This window comes from Anomaloglossus baeobatrachus, chromosome 4 (genome assembly GCF_048569485.1).
Source record: "Anomaloglossus baeobatrachus isolate aAnoBae1 chromosome 4, aAnoBae1.hap1, whole genome shotgun sequence".
NCBI lineage: Eukaryota > Metazoa > Chordata > Amphibia > Anura > Aromobatidae > Anomaloglossus > Anomaloglossus baeobatrachus.
In genome coordinates this window covers 24749235-24766952 of record NC_134356.1, presented here as the reverse complement: position 1 = coordinate 24766952, position 17718 = coordinate 24749235, and the positions used below count along the sequence as shown (strand labels likewise).

Genomic DNA, 17718 nt, shown 5'->3' with positions numbered 1-17718 from the left:
TGCCTGATGAAGAGACCTGAGTAGTCTCGAAAGCTTGCTATTATTACCATCTTTTCAGTTAGCCATTAAAAGGTATCAACCACTGAGGACTTCAGTTCTTTTAAACAGTTTTTTGAAAAGAGAATGTCTGATGAGATAGGCAAGTTCCCACCATCATTCCTGTGATTTTTTTTTTTCCCCTTTCAATTTTCTTCTGAACAATCCTGAGTGTCAAATTAAAATATTAATTTACTCATTATAGGTGACCACAATGTAGACCGGGTTGTACAGCAGATAGAAGATGTGATTTTCACAAGTGTCCATTAACAGGTTAATTGCAACTTATCTGCTCCTCAGCCATCCCCTGTTAAGTATAAACCCGCCCTTTTGAGCGGGAAAGAAATGTAGTTTCGTTTTCTCCCATTCTTTGTCAGCCATGGCGTCTGCTGATCTGAGAGACGAGCTGGACTGCACTATCTGTCTGAGCACTTATACAGACCCTGTAATGCTAAGATGTGGACACAACTTCTGCCGGGTCTGTATTGATCGTGTGCTGGATAAACAGGACGAGTCTGGAGTTTATTCCTGTCCTGACTGCAGAGAAGAGTTTCAGGAACGGCCGGCACTAATGAGGTGCATAGCTCTTTGTAAATTAATGGAGAATTTACTGATTACTCAACCACCACAGACAGAAACCGGGATCTGCTGCACTTACTGTGTGGACTCTCCTGTACCTGCTGTTAGATCCTGTCTACACTGTGAGGCTTCTCTGTGTGAGAAACATCTGAGGGTTCACAGCAAATCATCAGAACACGTCTTATCTGATCCCAGCACTTCTCTGGAGAAAAGGAAATGTCCTGTCCATAAGAAGATCCTGGAATATTACTGCACTGAGGACACTGCTTGTATCTGTGTGTCCTGCAGTTTGGCTGGAGAACATCGGGGACACCGGGTGGAGATGCTGGATGATGCCTCTGAGAAGAAGAAGAATAAACTGAGAAATGGTCTCCAGAAACTGACCACAAAGAGAGTGGAGACTGAGGAAAGAGTCCGGAGTCTGGAGGAGCAGAGGCGAAAAGCTCAAGAAAAAGCATCTGGAGAAGCCGAAAGAGTCACTGCCTTCTGTAGAGACATCAGGAGACGACTGGACGACCTGGAGAAGAAGGTCCTAAGTGAGATCTCCAGGCAGGAAAAGGAAGAGTCACTGTCACTGTCTACTCTGATCCATCAGCTGGAAATAAAGAGGGACGAGCTGTCCAGGAAGATGAAGCACATTGAGGAGCTGTGTAACATGACTGATCCACTGACCATCTTACAGGAACCAGACACCGGTGACTTGTGTGATCCTGAGGAGGAGGGAGGTGATGAGGACACAGGGGGACATGATAAACAGCTCCATGATGGAGATGAACTGGATTTAGCTGTGATCTCACACACGTTACACACATTAGGTGACATATTAACAGATATAAGGAGGGGGATCTATGTGGAGGGTCCTGCAGACATATTACTGGATGTAAACACAGCTGCTAACAATCTCCAAATATCATACAACCTAAAAAATGCAACCAGGACACAAGAGAAGCAGAAATGTCCAGAAACGGCAGAGAGATTCCAGGATTATCAGGTGATAAGCAGGAGGGGATTTACCTCAGGACGACATTTCTGGGATGTGGAGATTAGTGCATCAGGGAGTTTGAGGGTGGGGATGTGTTACCCCAGTATAGACAGGAGTGAAGATCAATCACACATTGGAAATAATAACAAGTCCTGGAGTTTAAAGTTACATAATAATCGGTATTCAGTGAGACATGACAGTAAAGAGATCCGGTTACTTGACAAGATCTCCAGTGATAGATTCAGGATCTGTCTGGATTATGGGGCCGGGCAGTTGTCCTTTTATGAGCTGTGTGACCCCATCAGACACTTACACACCTTCACTGCCGCCTTCTCCGAGCCCCTTCATGCTGCATTATGTATATGGAAAGGCTCTATAAAAATATTAGGCGGAAGCAAAAAATGGGAGAAACCATCATAATTTAAAAACTCCACTAGGGATTCTTGGATCATTCTGCCTAAGGGATTAATAAATCAGGGCTACAGGTGGATGATCTCTATATAATAGCGGTTCCTATGACATCATCACATGGGTAGATGATCTGCTGTGTAGGTACCTGGTGATTACTCTTGGTGCAGGTTTATAATAAAGATGATATTGAAAATTTGGGGAATGATGACATTGGATATCCCTTTTAATCCCTGTGTAAATAATTCACTCATGTCTCAAAGCTATTATTTCTAGTAATGCTCTGGCTACTTAACAATGTGTTTAAAACTAGTATATTTTACAAGAGAAAATTTACACATTGAGTAGATTTTCTTAGGCTATGTGCCCATGAGACTCTGTACCCGCGGATTTTGCCGCGGAAAACCTGCAGATTTATCTGGATTTTCCAGATAAATCTGCAGGTTTTAGCAAGTGCAGACACTCCCCATGTTATCCTATGGGACATGGGGAGTGTCTGTGTCCATGCTGCGGTATGTGCGGCTGCGGAATATGCTGCGGATGTCGCACATAACTGCTTGTCAATTATTCCTGCGGAAATACCTGCGGAAATCCCGGCCCTCCACTATGGAGATAGAGGCCGGGACTTACGCAGGTAAGTCGCACGAATGTTCACAGGTTTACCGCAGCTATTTCTCTGGAATCCCGTAGCTATGTATAGCTGCGGATTCCGGGGACCTGCTGTGGGAAACCTGAGAAGATACCTGCGGATATATCAGCGGGTACAGAGTCCCGTGGGCACATAGCCTTAAAGGAAATCGGAATGAAAATCTGCACTAAAAAGGGATCTCTGGGACTTTATTAAAAATAAAATAAAAATGTGCCTAAGGCTACGTTCACATTTCCGTTGTTTTGCATCAGTCACATGCGTTACTTGACGCTTGTGACTGATGCGTTATACAATAGATGACAATAATTGGAATTAGAAAGCGGATTCCATTGTAAAAAGAGAGAGAGAGAGAACGATCAGCTGATCGCCCGGCCGCCGGCTTTTGTGAGCGATCAGATGATCTCCCGGCAGGCGGCTATTGTGAGCGATCAGCTGATCGCTCTCATTAGCTGGCCGCCGGGAGATCAGCTGATCGCTCACAGAAGCCGGCTGCCGGGCGATCAGCTGATCGTTCAGCTGCCGAGAGAGAGCATGCGCAGCTAAATCATAAGGATTCCACTGCTCAAAAAACGGTACGCTCTGCGTTCCTGACACCCGACGGTCAGTCGTTCCACGACTGATCATTCGGGCGGAGGATGCAATGCAAGGGCATCAGTCACAATCCGCCGCTCATTTAAGTCTATGGGAAACAATGGAATCCGCCAAACGGATTGCGTTGTTTATCAGAGCAGCGGATTGTGACTGATGCAATACAATGGAAATGTGAACCTAGCCTAAGAACTAGGCAGATAGTTGCTAATTACCTGGTCGCTGTGCCCAGGACCATTCCTCACTGGTACAGAGTGGTCATAGACGGCTCCTGCTGGTGATTCAGCTGGTGTTGAGTCAACTGAGTGGAGGCTTCTCATCCGCTCTGCTGTGTAGACTAGGCAGGACAGCAGACTTCATGTTGATTGACAGCCGGATCCCCCAATTTGACAACCGACTCCTGCTGCCTATCAGCATCACATCGGCAATCAAGCCCCGTCCACAGAGCAGAGTGGAAAAGAGGCCTCTATAAGTTGACAAAGCTATTGTACCGCCGGCAGGAATGGTCAGTGTCAGTGAGGCACGACAGCGGGTTAGTTAGCAACTAACTGCTTGTTAGTGATTAGGCACATTTTTTGTGGGGAAAGTCCCAGATATACCCTTTAAGGTTTTGTGCATACGGAGTCTTTTTCAGGTGGGTCCACTCAGGAATCTGCCTGAGAAAGCACTTAAAGTGAACCTGTCAGGTGCAGTATGCTCCCAGAACCATGAGCAGTTCTGGGTGTATATTGCTAATCCCTGCCTAACTGTCCCTGTATCTAGTAGCTTATATCAAGAGATCTTTAGAAAAAGTATTTATAAAGATTCTTTATAATATGCTAATGAGGCCTGGGACTAGTCGCAAGGGTGTTAGTTCCCTTGGCTAGTCGGCCCCCTTAGCATGTTAGAACACCCACAGGGGGTGTGCTAACATGCTAATGAATGTGCAGCGTCAGAGGTATGGTCGGGCTCTCCTCTGCTGCCACCACTAGTTTTTGGTTCAGTGCACACGATCAGAACATCCCCGGACTTTGAGTCATGCGCACTACAATAGTTAGAAGCCGGGATGCGTACACTCGGCTTCATAGTGCACATGACTGGAAGTCCGGGACTTCTAATCATGCGCACTGAGCTGAAATCTAGTGCCTGGTGCGGTGGCAGCAGAGAGCGGTGAGATCTACCATAACTCTGACGCTCTGCTTTAATTAGCATGTTAGCACTCCCACAGGGGCATGCTTACATCATGCTAAGGAGGCCGACTAGCCAAGGGAACTAATGCCCTTGCAACTAGTCGCTGGCCTCATTAGCATATGATAAAAGATCTTTAAAAATACTTTTTCTAAAGATCCCTTTATGTAAACTACTAACTACAGGGACGGTTAGGCAGGGATTAGAAATGTGCACCCATAACTGCTCGTGGAATCTAAGGGCGCGCTCACACATCCAGCTTTTCGCCGGTTTGACGGATGCGGCGCACGCCAGTACAGTATGATACAGTACAGTGGCAGCGCCACAACTTCCGGGTCACATGCTCCGGTCACATGACAGCATGTGACCGGCGCTTGGTGCGCTGCCACTGTACTGTATACACTGTACTGGCGTGCGCCACATCAGGCGAAAAGCCGGATGTGTGAGAGCGTCCTAATCTGCGACATTACTGCAACACATTGGGTAAGGTGCAGATTGGAATCAGCTGCACCATTTTTACCCTTTGAGTAGATTGGGATTGTTGAAATACTATTCTCTAATATTGCACAATAATTTTCATTTTCAACACAGATTTTGCAACAAATGCTGAATGTGCTAGTAACATTTCACATACATAGAAAAAATTGTGCAGGGTAAGTCATAGAGTAAAGGGGGCTTTACACGCTACGACATCGCTAATGCAAACTCGTTGGGGTCACGGAATTGGTGACGCACATCCGGCCGCATTAGCGATGCCATTGCGTGTGACACCGATGAGCGATTTTGCATCGTTGCAAAAACGTGCAAAATCGCTCATCGGTGACATGGGGGTCCATTCTCAAAAATCGTTACTGCAGCAGTAACGAGGTTGTTCCTTGTCCCTGCGGCAGCACACATCGCTCCGTGTGACACCGTAGGAACGAGGAACCTCCACTTACCTGCTATGCGGAAGGAGGTGGGCGGGATGTTACATCCCGCTCAGCTCCGCCCCTCCGCTGCTATTGGGCGGCCGCTCAGTGACGTCGCTGTGACACCGCACGGACCGCCCCCTTAGAAAGGAGGCGGTTCGCCGGTCATAGCGACGTCGCCGGGCAGGTAAGTATGTGTGACGGGTCTGGGCGATGTTGTGCGGCACGGGCAGCGATTTGCCCGTGTCGCGCAACAGATGGGGGCGGGTACCCACACTAGCGATATCGGGACCGATATCGCAGTGTGTAAAGCCCGCTTAAGGCCGGAGTTCCACTTGTGTATGACTAGTGCGAGTCTTGCATCGGTATCACCCGGCACGGCCTCACACCCTCTGGACACGAGCGCCTCAGTTGCATGGAAATACATGCAGCCAACCTGCTTCTGTCAGGAAAGTGTGCGGACATAATAGGTGATACCGATGCGAGACTCGCGCGAGTCATACTCAAGTGGAACTGTACCCTCAGCCATATGCATGGATAAGTATAAAATGCTCCAGATCTGATTGGGAGGGTCTCATTAAACAGTTGCATGTTAGTGGAATAAGATAACTTATGTCAGACAGCATCACCTTGTTTTGTTTTTTTTGCAGCCAGTGACTATCAGCCCTCCAAAAAAATACAACTTGGCTGATCCGACATTTTGACCAATAATGAATGTTTAGTCAGCCATCGTTCATTTTTTTAATTGTATTTGATGATTGGCCGTTTTGTTTGCAATCAGCCCTTTTTTCATTTGACTTAATTTTAATGTTAATACAAATTTAAGTGACATAGTATATGTACCATTTCTTCTAATTAAAGTCTAAGAATAAAAGTAATGCGCTCCTGTCTCATTATTTTATTCACTGTTACACTTTGTTGTTTTTCAGTCATAGACTTTTGTTTTTATAGCATGCTCAGAAGTATTTCCAGCATCATGTCTAGATGCATCTTGGGACAAATCTCAGATGAAGGATGGTGCAGCTCTGAGCTGGGTGTGTGTGTGTGTGTGTGTGTGTGTGTGTACTTGATAAAAAAAAAAATATATAGAAATTAGTTCTTACCGGTAATTCGGTTTCTTGGAACCCTCCAAGACAGCACCACAGGAGTTAACTCCACGCCCTAATTGGGACAGGAAACATAAGAGGTTAAATAACTCCTCCCCACCTCACATCTCCAGTATTTTTTCCAAGTAACTACACCAGCATGAATGGTCTCTTATTTCAGTCAAACCCATTAATTGTCATAATAGGCGGGAAGGGAATATCCGTGCTGTTGTGGAGGGTTCCTAGAAACCGAATTACCGGTAAGAACTAATTCTATTTTCTCTAGTCACCAACTCAAGTACCAACGAACATACTTGGGGGGGGGGGGGGGAACAGCCTGAAGGACCTTCCGACCGAAGGCTAGGTCCTTATTGGACAGTAATGCCGGCGTCACACGGTACGATATATTGGGCGATATGTCGTCGGGGTCACGTCGTTAGTGACGCACAACCGGCATCGTTAGACATATCGCACCGTGTGACACCACTGAACGACTGTGTTAATGAACAAAAATACTCACCTTATCGTTGCTCGTTGACACGTGGTTCATTTTCAAAATGTCGGTCCTCCTTCTGTGCTCCGGTTGTTAATCGTTCCCGAGGCAGCACACGTCGCTCCGTGTGACACCTCGGGAACGACGAACACAGCTTACCTGCGCCCCGCCGGCTATGCGGAAGGAAGGAGGTGGGCGGGATGTTTACGTCCCGCTCATCTCCGCCCCCCGCTTCTATTGGCCGGCTGCTGTGTGACGTCGCTGTGACGCCGAACGTCCCTCCCCCTTCAGGAAGAGGATGTTTGCCGCCCACAGCGACGTCGCTCAGCAGCTAAGTGCGTGTGACGGGGGTTAACGACTTTGTGCGCCACGGGCAACTAATTGCCCGTGACGCACAAACGCGGGGGGGGGGGGCGGGTACGATCGCTCGTGCGGTCGCACGATAGATCGTCCCGTGTGACGCCGGCATAAGTCTAGCCTATAGTGTCTCGTAAAAGGTATGGACTGACGACCAGGTGGAGGCTCTGCATATCAACTTGATGGAGGCATCAGCCCTCTTGGCCCAAGAAATAGAAACTGATCTGGTAGAATGAGCCTTGAGGTTCTCTGGAGGTGATAGGTCTTGAGATCGGTAGGTTTCCATAATTGCTCGTTTGATCCAAGTAGCAATTGTGCTATTGGCCGCCTTTCTACTACTATTCTTCCACATGATCTGTATGAAAAGATTATGGTCCAACCTGATATCTACTGTTTTCTGGAGATAATGCACGACCGTTCTGCTCACGTAACAAGAATGACACTCCTCTCTGGGATTTAATGGATTCTGGCAGAAGGAAGGTAGAATTAGGTCCTGAGATCTGTGGAAATCAGACACAACTTTAGGGAGAAAGGACTGGTCTTGACGGAAGATAAATTTGGTCGTCCAGGATCGTAAATATGGCTCTCTAGTAGAAAGAGCTTGTAATTCATTCACTCGTCTGGCTGAAGTGATTGGTACCAGAAATGCAATTTCCCATGATAGAGGCTGTAGAGTGGAAGATGCAAATAGGCTCAAAAGGTGATTGTGTTAAGCCAATAAGGACTACATTCAAGTCCCAAGGAGGGACCAGAGTAATATGTCTGGGACGTAATCTTCCTGCTGAAGTTATGAATCGTTTAATCCATCGATGGCCTGCTAGATCTTGGTCAAAGAAGGAGCTGAGAGCCGAGATCTGCACCTTGAGGGTGTTAGGTCGCAAGCCTTTGTTTAGGCCACTTTGAAGAAAATCCAAGATTTGTGCCACATTAGGACGGAATGGGTCGGGCACGTCAGGTTCACACCAGGAGGAAAAAGTCTTCCAGATTTTCATGTAAATATATTGTTACTGGTTTCCAGCTGTTCTTCAATGTGTAATCACCCTGTCAGATAGGCCTCTGGCCTTCAGGATCGTGGCTTCAGAAGCCAGGCTGCTAGTTTGAGTGTGGGAAGATGCTGATGGACTATTGGACCTTGATGAAGAAGGTCGTAGATTTGGGGAAGTATGATCGGCCCCTTGCATGCCAGATCGGTTACCAAACCAACTTCTCTTCGGCCACATTGGTGCAACGAGGATTGTAGTAACCCCATCTGTCCGAATCTTCTGTAGTGTTTTCGCCAACATCAGAATGTGTGGAAAGCCATAGGCAAGCCCGAAGTCCCATGTTTGTGCGCGAGAGCATCCACAGCAAGGCACAGGTCCCTTGGATTTAGGGAAAAGAAATGATGAGTCTCGGTATTTTGCTGATTCGTGAAGAGGTCCACTTGCCCCATCTCTCTACCAAGATCTGGAACACCTCCGAATTTAAAGCACATTCGCCCGTATGAACGTCTGTCTGAGGAAATCTGCCTGGATATTCGCAGAGCCCTTTAGACGGAATACCGAGAGGGATAGAAGATGTTTCTCTGCCCAGCTCAGTATTCTTGAGCACTTCTTTACGGTTGCATGACGGGTACTCCCTTGGTGACGTAGATGGGCCACGATCGTCAAGTTGTCTGACTAAATTTTTAAATGATGGCCCTGGAACAGTGAAGATGCTGCTCTGAGTGCTTCGTCCACTGCCTTTAGTTCCTGGAGGTTGGAGGAGATAAGGCTGACCTCCTGACCTCCTGAGTCCAGAGCCCCTGGAAAGATGACTGAGCGACTACGGCTCCCCAACCCCGCTGGCTGGCGTCTGTTGTTATCGTTACTAGTGGGACTTGGTTCCAACATACCCCTGTTTGGAGTTTTTTTTAGAGACATCCACCATGGAAGGGAGGATTTTACAGATCTGGAAAGGAGGATCTTTTTGTTGAGAGACCTGGGAGATCCGTCCTAGGCTGTCAAGATTGCTGTCTGAAGGGTCCTTGACTGGAATTGGGCCCAATCTACTGCTGGAATGCAGGAAGTCATGAATCCTAGGACCAACATGGCAGATCTCAAGGTTACCGATCCTTGCCTGTAAAGAGTCGAGATTCTGGACGGTTTGTTTGTGTTCGGGCAGGAAGGATGTTTGTTTGATCGAATCCAGCAGGACCCCAAGAAACACCTTGCTTGTAGAGGTAGTAAGATTGGATTTCGGTGGATTTACTATCCATCCCAGGTTTCCCAGGACCTCGAGGGTCAGCTGTATGTTCTGTTCGAGTATCTAGATTGAGGGAGCAATTAAAAGGAAATCGTCGAGGTATGGTATTATGCAGACATTCCTCTGTCTGAGGAATGCTACTACCTCTGCCATCATCAACTTGGTAAATACTCGAGGTGCTGATGAAAGGCCAAATGGAAGGACATTGTATTGGTAATGCCGTATGAGGTTTTTGTGAGATACTGCGAAAAAATCCTTTATTCGAAATAAAATACACACATCCTCTTTCACCCCTTTATTAACCCCCTTGCAGATCCGACATAATCCATATGAAGACCACTGACGGTCCCGGCTCTGCTATGAACTGAAGTCGCAGCGTGCGGGCACATTAGAAAACGTGGCCGTCAGCTGCAGCTTCAGGCAGACACTGACTGAGCCACTGCTGTGAGCAGTGACATCACTGAGTTTATCTGCGGTCACAGCTGGAGGTTGCCACGGTCCCCCGCCTGTGACTACTGGGTAAAGTCACCTCAGGTAAATTCAATGAGACCTGCATCTCTCCTCCTGTTCAGACTTCACCCACCAGGACAATGGGGTGAGTTACACCGGGGGCTGTCACTATATTCGGGGGTCCGGAGTGTGTCGCTATATGTAAAGACACTGTGGTGACTGCTGATATGCAATAAAACTGCTTAAGGTGGCGACCCCATACCCTCTACATATAACGACTATCTATCCCCCCTGTACACACCCATTTAAAATTCTCAGAAATAACCAAGCTGGTCAACTATAACCTCTTTTGGTGGATAATGGTCGGTCCCAACATTTATGAGAGTGTCACTGTGCGAGGGCGCTGTGGTGAGCACTACATGTGAGGGCGCTGTGTTGCGCACTACATGTGAGGGCGCTGTGTTGCGCACTACATGTGAGGGCGCGGTGTTAAGCACTACATGTGAGGGCGCTGTGTTGAGCACTACATGTGAGGGCGCTGCGTTGAGCACTACATGTGAGGGCGCTGCGTTGAGCACTACATGTGAGGGCGCTGCGTTGAGCACTACATGTGAGAGCGCGGTGTTAAGCACTACATGTGAGGGCGCTGTGTTGAGCACTACATGTGAGGGCGCTGCGTTGAGCGCTACATGCGAGGGCGCTGCGTTGAGCGCTACATGCGAGGGCACTGCGCGCTACATGCGAGGGCGCTGCGTTGAGCGCTACATGCGAGGGCGCTGCGTTGAGCGCTACATGCGAGGGCGCTGCGTTGAGCGCTACATGCGAGGGCGATGTGTTGAGCGCTATATGTGAGGGTGCTGTGTTGAGCGCTATATGTGAGGGCGCTGTGGTGAGCGCTATATGTGAGGGTGCTGTGGTGAGTGATCACTATATGGCCACGTGCATACATTGAGTATTTGGTTAGTTTTTTACCTCAGTATTTGCAGCCAAAACCAGGCAGGGGACAGTCAGAGGAAAAATATAATAGAAACACGGCACCACTTTTGCATTTTTCAGCTCATTCATGGTTTAGGCACAAATACTGAGGTAAAAAACTCACTAAATCCTCACTGTGTGCACGTGGCCTATATGTGGGCAGTGTGGTGGTCGCCACTTGTGAGGCCTCCTCATATCAAACCTGGCTAGTTTCTTACCAGACATGACAAAACATGTCCGCCACCTCAGCGAGTACAACACTGCGATGTATCACCTCACACACAGGGATATTATACCACACTGCTGGGCCCAGTGCTAATAATTACTGACTATTCCTCTTCCCAATGATTTAACCCCTTCCAACATTATCACAGATTTCCCACATCTAATCTATGGTGACATAATGAGCCAAACATGGAGGGTGATGGGGATAAAATGGAGGATTTCCTCACCTCTGCCACAAATCACCTCAGGGGCAGCGTCACTCAGAATGACGTCATCTCTCCCTCAGCACAGAGGCCGACTGACGTTTTATCCCCTCCCCTCTGGCTCCTCCCCTCTAGCTCTTCCCCTGCTGGCTCCTCCCCTGCAGGCTCCTCCCCCTGTTCCTCCGCCCCCTGAGTCCTCTCCCATCACCACCACCAGCAATGACGGAACAGGAAGGAGACGACAAGAGGAGCTCAGGACAACACGGCCGCCATTACAGTGATGACTGACATCTCCACACTTCTTGCTGCGTCCTGTCTCTCTCTGGTAATTTCTCTTCATGGCAGTTTCCTCTTTACAACTCTCTTCTGATGTAGGGAAACTTACATTGTAAAAGTATGCTTACTGACTGTTTCCAGTGACAACCAGCAGAGGAGGAAATGGAGCAATGGGGGATAGGGGTAAATTCCCTGCAAAGAAAAAATGCAATTTGATCTCAGTATGAGGATAGACTTTATCTCAGGCTGTTAGGATCAGTAATGTATGTACACAGTGACTGCACCAGCAGAATAGTGAGTGCAGCTCCGGAGTATAATACAGGAAGTAACCCAGGATCAGTAATGTAATGTATGTGCACAGTGACTGCACCAGCAGAATAGTGAGTGCAGCTCCGGAGTATAATACAGGAAGTAACCCAGGATCAGTAATGTATGTACACAGTGACTGCACCAGCAGAATAGTGAGTGCAGCTCCGGAGTATAATACAGGAAGTAACCCAGGATCAGTAATGTAATGTATGTGCACAGTGACTGCACCAGCAGAATAGTCAGTGCAGCTCTGGAGTATAATACAGGAGGTAACTCAGGATCAGTAATGTAATGTATGTACACAGTGACTGCACCAGCAGAATAGTGAGTGCAGCTCTGGAGTATAATACAGGAGGTAACTCAGGATCAGTAATGTATGTACACAGTGACTGCACCAGCAGAATAGTGAGTGCAGCTCTGGAGTATAATACAGGAGGTAACTCAGGATCAGTAATGTATGTACACAGTGACTGCACCAGCAGAATAGTGAGTACAGCTCTGGAGTATAATACAGGAGGTAACTCAGGATCAGTAATGTATGTACACAGTGACTGCAGCAGCAGAATAGTGGGTGCAGCTCTGGAGTATAATACAGGAGGTAACTCAGGATCAGTAATGTATGTACACAGTGACTGCACCAGCAGAATAGTGGGTGCAGCTCTGGAGTATAATACAGGAGGTAACTCAGGATCAGTAATGTATGTACACAGTGACTGCACCAGCAGAATAGTGGGTGCAGCTCTGGAGTATAATACAGGAGGTAACTCAGGATCAGTAATGTATGTACACAGTGACTGCACCAGCAGAATAGTGAGTGCAGCTCTGGAGTATAATACAGGAGGTAACTCAGGATCAATAATGTAATTGCATTGTTACTCCATTAGCAGAATAGCGAGTGCAGTTCTGGAGAAGCCATAAATATGGTCGCTCAGTTAAAAGAAGCCACTAATGATGGGCGAGCGTGCTCGCCACTGCTCTGTACTCGATCGAGGATCGGGGTACTTGGATACTCGCGGTGCTTATAGTATTTTGTCTGTGAAACAACAAACACAAAGCACAGGCTCGATTCACTGCATGATGGGAGCCGGCTCCCCAGTAAAAGCCACTCACAGTCTCTGAATGGCTCCCACTCTGGGTTAAAAACAATGTTTTTGGATTTACTGTGGCCAAACAAAATAAAGGAAACTAAAAAACACTCTGCCGTCCCTACTCCAGCAAATCTGTGAAAATTGGCTTTTTGCCCACTTTCACGCCAGTTCTGATGCTCAGAACCCATTTGGACCTGGCTGGAGTGACCTGAATTAGATGTGGGGCATCATGATCTGTGTATCTGCATTGTCATATCAGTGGCCCAAAGTCATTTAACTCTTTCAATAACCTACATTGGTGCCAACTTTGATGCCCATTTTTGTACCAATTTTTTAAGCTGCTTTTAAGTGTATTCACATCAGGGCGCCACACTGCATTGTACTTTATTGCTTTGAGTTTTGTTTTTTGCTGCTAAACCTGTAAGAAAACCCCCAGAAAATAAATAATAGCCAAAGAAGAAGCTGCTGAATAAGAAATCAACTTCAGCTTCACACCACACACACACACACACTTTTGCTCGTTTATATGGCGCTATTCCACAGCACTTTACGTACATTGGCAACACTGTCCCCATTGGGGCTCACAATCTAAATTCCATATCAGTATGTTTTTGGAGTGTGTGAGGAAACTGGAGACCCTCAAAGAAACCAACGCAAACATGGGGAGAACATACAAACTCTTTGCAGATGTTATCCTTGGTGGGATTTGAACCCAGGACCCCAGTGCTATGACTGTATCATTCAGATGCAGCAGTGCTGAGATTGTCAGAGACACGACATCAGGAGTGACAGGGCAGAGTTAGGCTGTGTCCGCACTTTGCGTTTCCACCTGCGTTTTAGGTGCTTTTTAGGTCCGTTTTGAACTACAGTGTTTTCATGCCAAAAAGCATGCGTTTTGATTTTCCAGCAAAGTCAATGGAAAATGATGATTTTCTGTCCCCACTTTGCATTTCTAAACGCTGCGTTTAATTTGCATATTTTGTGGCAAAAACCATGTGTTCAAAGAAGCAGCATGTCAATTGTTTTTGCCATTTCTGCAGCGTTTTGATGACATTGAAGTCAATGAGAAGTTTCAAAACGCATGCAAAATCAAAATTTCAGTGTTTTACCTGCTTTTTAGGTGCAGAAAACATGCGTTTTGGACTAACAAAACGCATGCTTTTTGGACATCAAAATAAAGATTTGATGTGTCCCTTTACACACACACATAGTCCGACAATAAAATTAATGAAAAATATCAATTTATTGCTATTTACCGCTAAATAATATATAACCGCTATAATTATATGAAATATAACTATTTTCTTTATTTTTTAATAAATTATAAATGTGGTTCTTTTTTTTTTTTTTCTCTTTTTTCATTATGTTTGACTGTTTAAACTTTATTTAGCAGTGTCTTTATGTTCAAACCGCATCTGTCAAAACGCTATTGAAAAGCATGTAAAAAGCGCTGAAAACGCACCTAAAATGCGGTAAATACACATGCGTTTTTAGCGCTATTTTGTGGTCATAAGCAACTTTGGGCAAAATCAATTGCTGCCAGAGGGTGCATTTGGAACTGCAAGTAGGACGACGCAAAGTGCGGACACAGCCTTAGGCTATGTGCCCATGCTGCGGATTTTGCCGCGGATTTACCGCGGATTTCCCGAAAATCTGCAGCAGCGGCACTTCCAAGCCATTTCAATGGCATTTTGGAAATGCTGTGTTCATGCTGCGGATTTTTCCGCGGCGGATTTGCCGCGGATTTTGATCCGGAAAAATCTGCAGCATGTCAATTATTCTTGCGGATTTTGGGTATAGAATGGGGAAAAAAAAAAATACGCATCAAAATCCGCGGCAAATCCGCCTAAGGCTATGTGTCCACGGTAGAATGTTGCTGCGGATTTTTCTGCATCAAAATCCGCGACTTTCCCGGCAAATCCGCACCTTTTCAAAGGTGCGGATTTGCCGCGGATTTACCGCGGAATTGCCGCGGATTTTGCTGCAGATTTTCGGAAAATCCGCGGCTTTTCCGCGAGAAATCCGCGGAAAAATCCGCGCATTTTCCGCAGCGTGGACACATGGCCTTAGAGGACAGTGGCAGGGCAGAGGAGATTGGTGGGGCAGAGTTGCAGAGCAGAGTGACAGAGCAGAGTGACAAGGCAGAGTGGCAGGGCAAAGTGACAAAGCAGAATGACAAGGCAAAGTGACAAGGCAGAGAGATGGTCAGAAATAGCAGTGTTGAGATTGTCAGAGACACTACATGAGGAGTGACAGGGCAGAGTGATGGTCAGCTGTAGCAAAGCAGAGACAGATGTAGCGTTTGACTGTTTCTGCTCTACTACATCTGAGTGAGACAGGAGAAACCAATAAATGGCTTGATATAAATAAGGCTAACGCATAAAAAAACAGAAATACCTATAAATCATCATAAGTACTCAGCCAAACATAAAAATTAATTGATCTTTATTGGAAAAAAAACATTAAAAATATACATTTTTAAAAAAGGGGCTACACCCAATGAAATTAACCCATCATTAGAAAACTTGGCCACAAAAAATAGCACAAAGACACAAAAATATATAAAAATATAAGTAACTGGTAATCTAAATAAACTAAAATGTTATTAGAGAAGTTATACACGTACTGTAATATCAATAAGAAATCTTCTACTGCAGGTGCAGCTGAATAAATTACACCCTCACAATATACAATAGAAAACAAAAAAGAATGAAAAATGCAGTATTGTTAAATAACCACTAGGGGTCCTCAGAAAAAGGAAAGTTGCTAAAAACGTGTTTGGTGAAAAAAATGTGTAAGTAGATGTTCAACAGCATAATATGAAACAATGAAAGAACAAAAAAGGAGATAGAAAATAATTTTTCAATTGATGCTAGACAGTATCAACCAGATAATGTATACTGCGCATAAAGAGGGGTGATGAAAGGTTGCCACAACACGATATAGTCATATTAAACCTAAATTTCAGAATAAGCCACTACTGCAAAATAGTGTCAAGCAAGCATAAAGAGTGGAAGACATCACCTGTGCCTCTATGTATACAGCTTAGACTTGTATGCAGCGTTTCGTGCACCTTTACAGGCTTAAGGACAATGTTCCATTTGCGTCTGGATTACTGCCATTTTTATTATTCACCTGTGTGTCCTGTCCTGAACTTATAGATTTTTGTACACTACTAATTAGGGATGATCGAATACCCTAATATTCGCTTTACCGAATATCCGGCGAATATGTCACCGCTATTCGACTACTCGCGAATATTCGACGCCCAATGTAAGTCTATGGGAAACCCGAATAATTTCACGTTGGACCTAACAGCGAGCTGTGGTGACTGGGGAAAAGGCAGAAACAGTACAGGCTATCTCTATCTCTATCTCTATCTCGCCAGGAAGTCAGAAATGAAACTGAAAGTATCGGAGCGGATGTAGTTTTATTCGTTGGATACTGAATGGTGCGAATAGCCTGTTATCCGTCAGATACCGAATAGTGACAAATACATTCGCTCACCCCTACTACTAATCTTTTAGTGCCTTGTTAGTACAGTACTCATATACAGTACATGTGCACATACTGGGGTCCTCAGGAGTGTATCCTTTTTGCCATATTATTCTGTAACAATCGCCTTGCATTTGCATATTTCCTGCGTATTAGGCTACTTTCACACATCAGTTTTTTTCCATCAGGTACAATCCGGAAAAAAACGGGTAAAACGGATGCGGTACCGCATCCGTTTTATCCCCATAGATTTGCATTGTTACTGGATTGTACCTGATGGCTTTGCGTTGCATCCGTTTTTTTCCGGATGCGGCAAAAGTAATCAAAGCGGCGGCCGGAGGCAACGTGTCTTGCAACGTTTTTTTGTCCGGCAAAAAAACCGCATCGCGCCGCATCCAGCCGCTGCGGCGCATTTTCCAATGCATGCCTATGGACGCCGGATGCGGCGCGATGCGGAAAAAACCGCATCCGGCTGCCGCATGCGGTATTTTCCACTGCGCATGCTCAGTAGCATGCCGCAACCGGAAAAAAAACGGACGGGCCGCATGTAAAAACTTATGCAAAGGATGCGGTGTTTTCGCCGCATCCGTTGCATAGCTTGCACAGCCGGATTGAGCCGCACTGCTCAAACCGGATGTGTGAAAGTAGCCTTAGTGCAATTTTTAGGCTATGTGCGCACGTTGCGTAATTACATGCAGTTACGCTGCGCTTTGTAGCGCAGCGTAGCTGCATGCGTCCTGCGTCCCCTGCATAATCTATGAAGATTATGCAGGAGCCGTGCGCACGTGGCGTCTTAGAGCGCAGCGCTTCGGCTGCTTCCCGAAGCGCGCGTTCTAACAAGTGACATGTCACTACTTCCGTGCGCTTTGCCGGCAGCCCCTGCTCTATGGGAGGAGCTGCAGTCAGAGCGCATGGAATCGGCTTTTTTTTTTTCTTCACTACGGACATTTTCTGCAGCGATTTGAAGCGCATGTGTGCTCTTCAGGTCGCTGCAGAAATCTTGGTTGGTATGTGCCTTATTGCATTCAATGCAATAAAGCACATTAAAAAAAAAAAAGTCATTTAATTCTGAGATAGAGAAATAGAGGGATAGACGGAGTCCCTGTGAGCACACTCTGCATTTCTCACGGTCGGCAGTGAGTTCACATTACCGGCCGTGGGAAATGCCCTGTGGTTACCTCTGCTGTCTCGCTGCGAGGCTGCATTCAGCAGTGTCTGTTGT

At 46.3% G+C, this 17718-nt stretch overlaps 1 protein-coding gene across 1 annotated transcript in view; it reads left to right on the top strand.

Annotated features, from left to right (window-relative positions):
• The first annotated feature begins 407 nt into the window (after positions 1–407).
• Positions 408–17718, top strand: part of LOC142302285 (uncharacterized) — a 40282-nt gene continuing 22971 nt past the window's right edge. Inside the window, 1 exon segment of the mRNA XM_075343354.1 lies at positions 408–2014. Within this exon segment, the coding sequence (XP_075199469.1) occupies positions 416–2014 (1599 nt within the window). The 5' untranslated portion in view covers positions 408–415.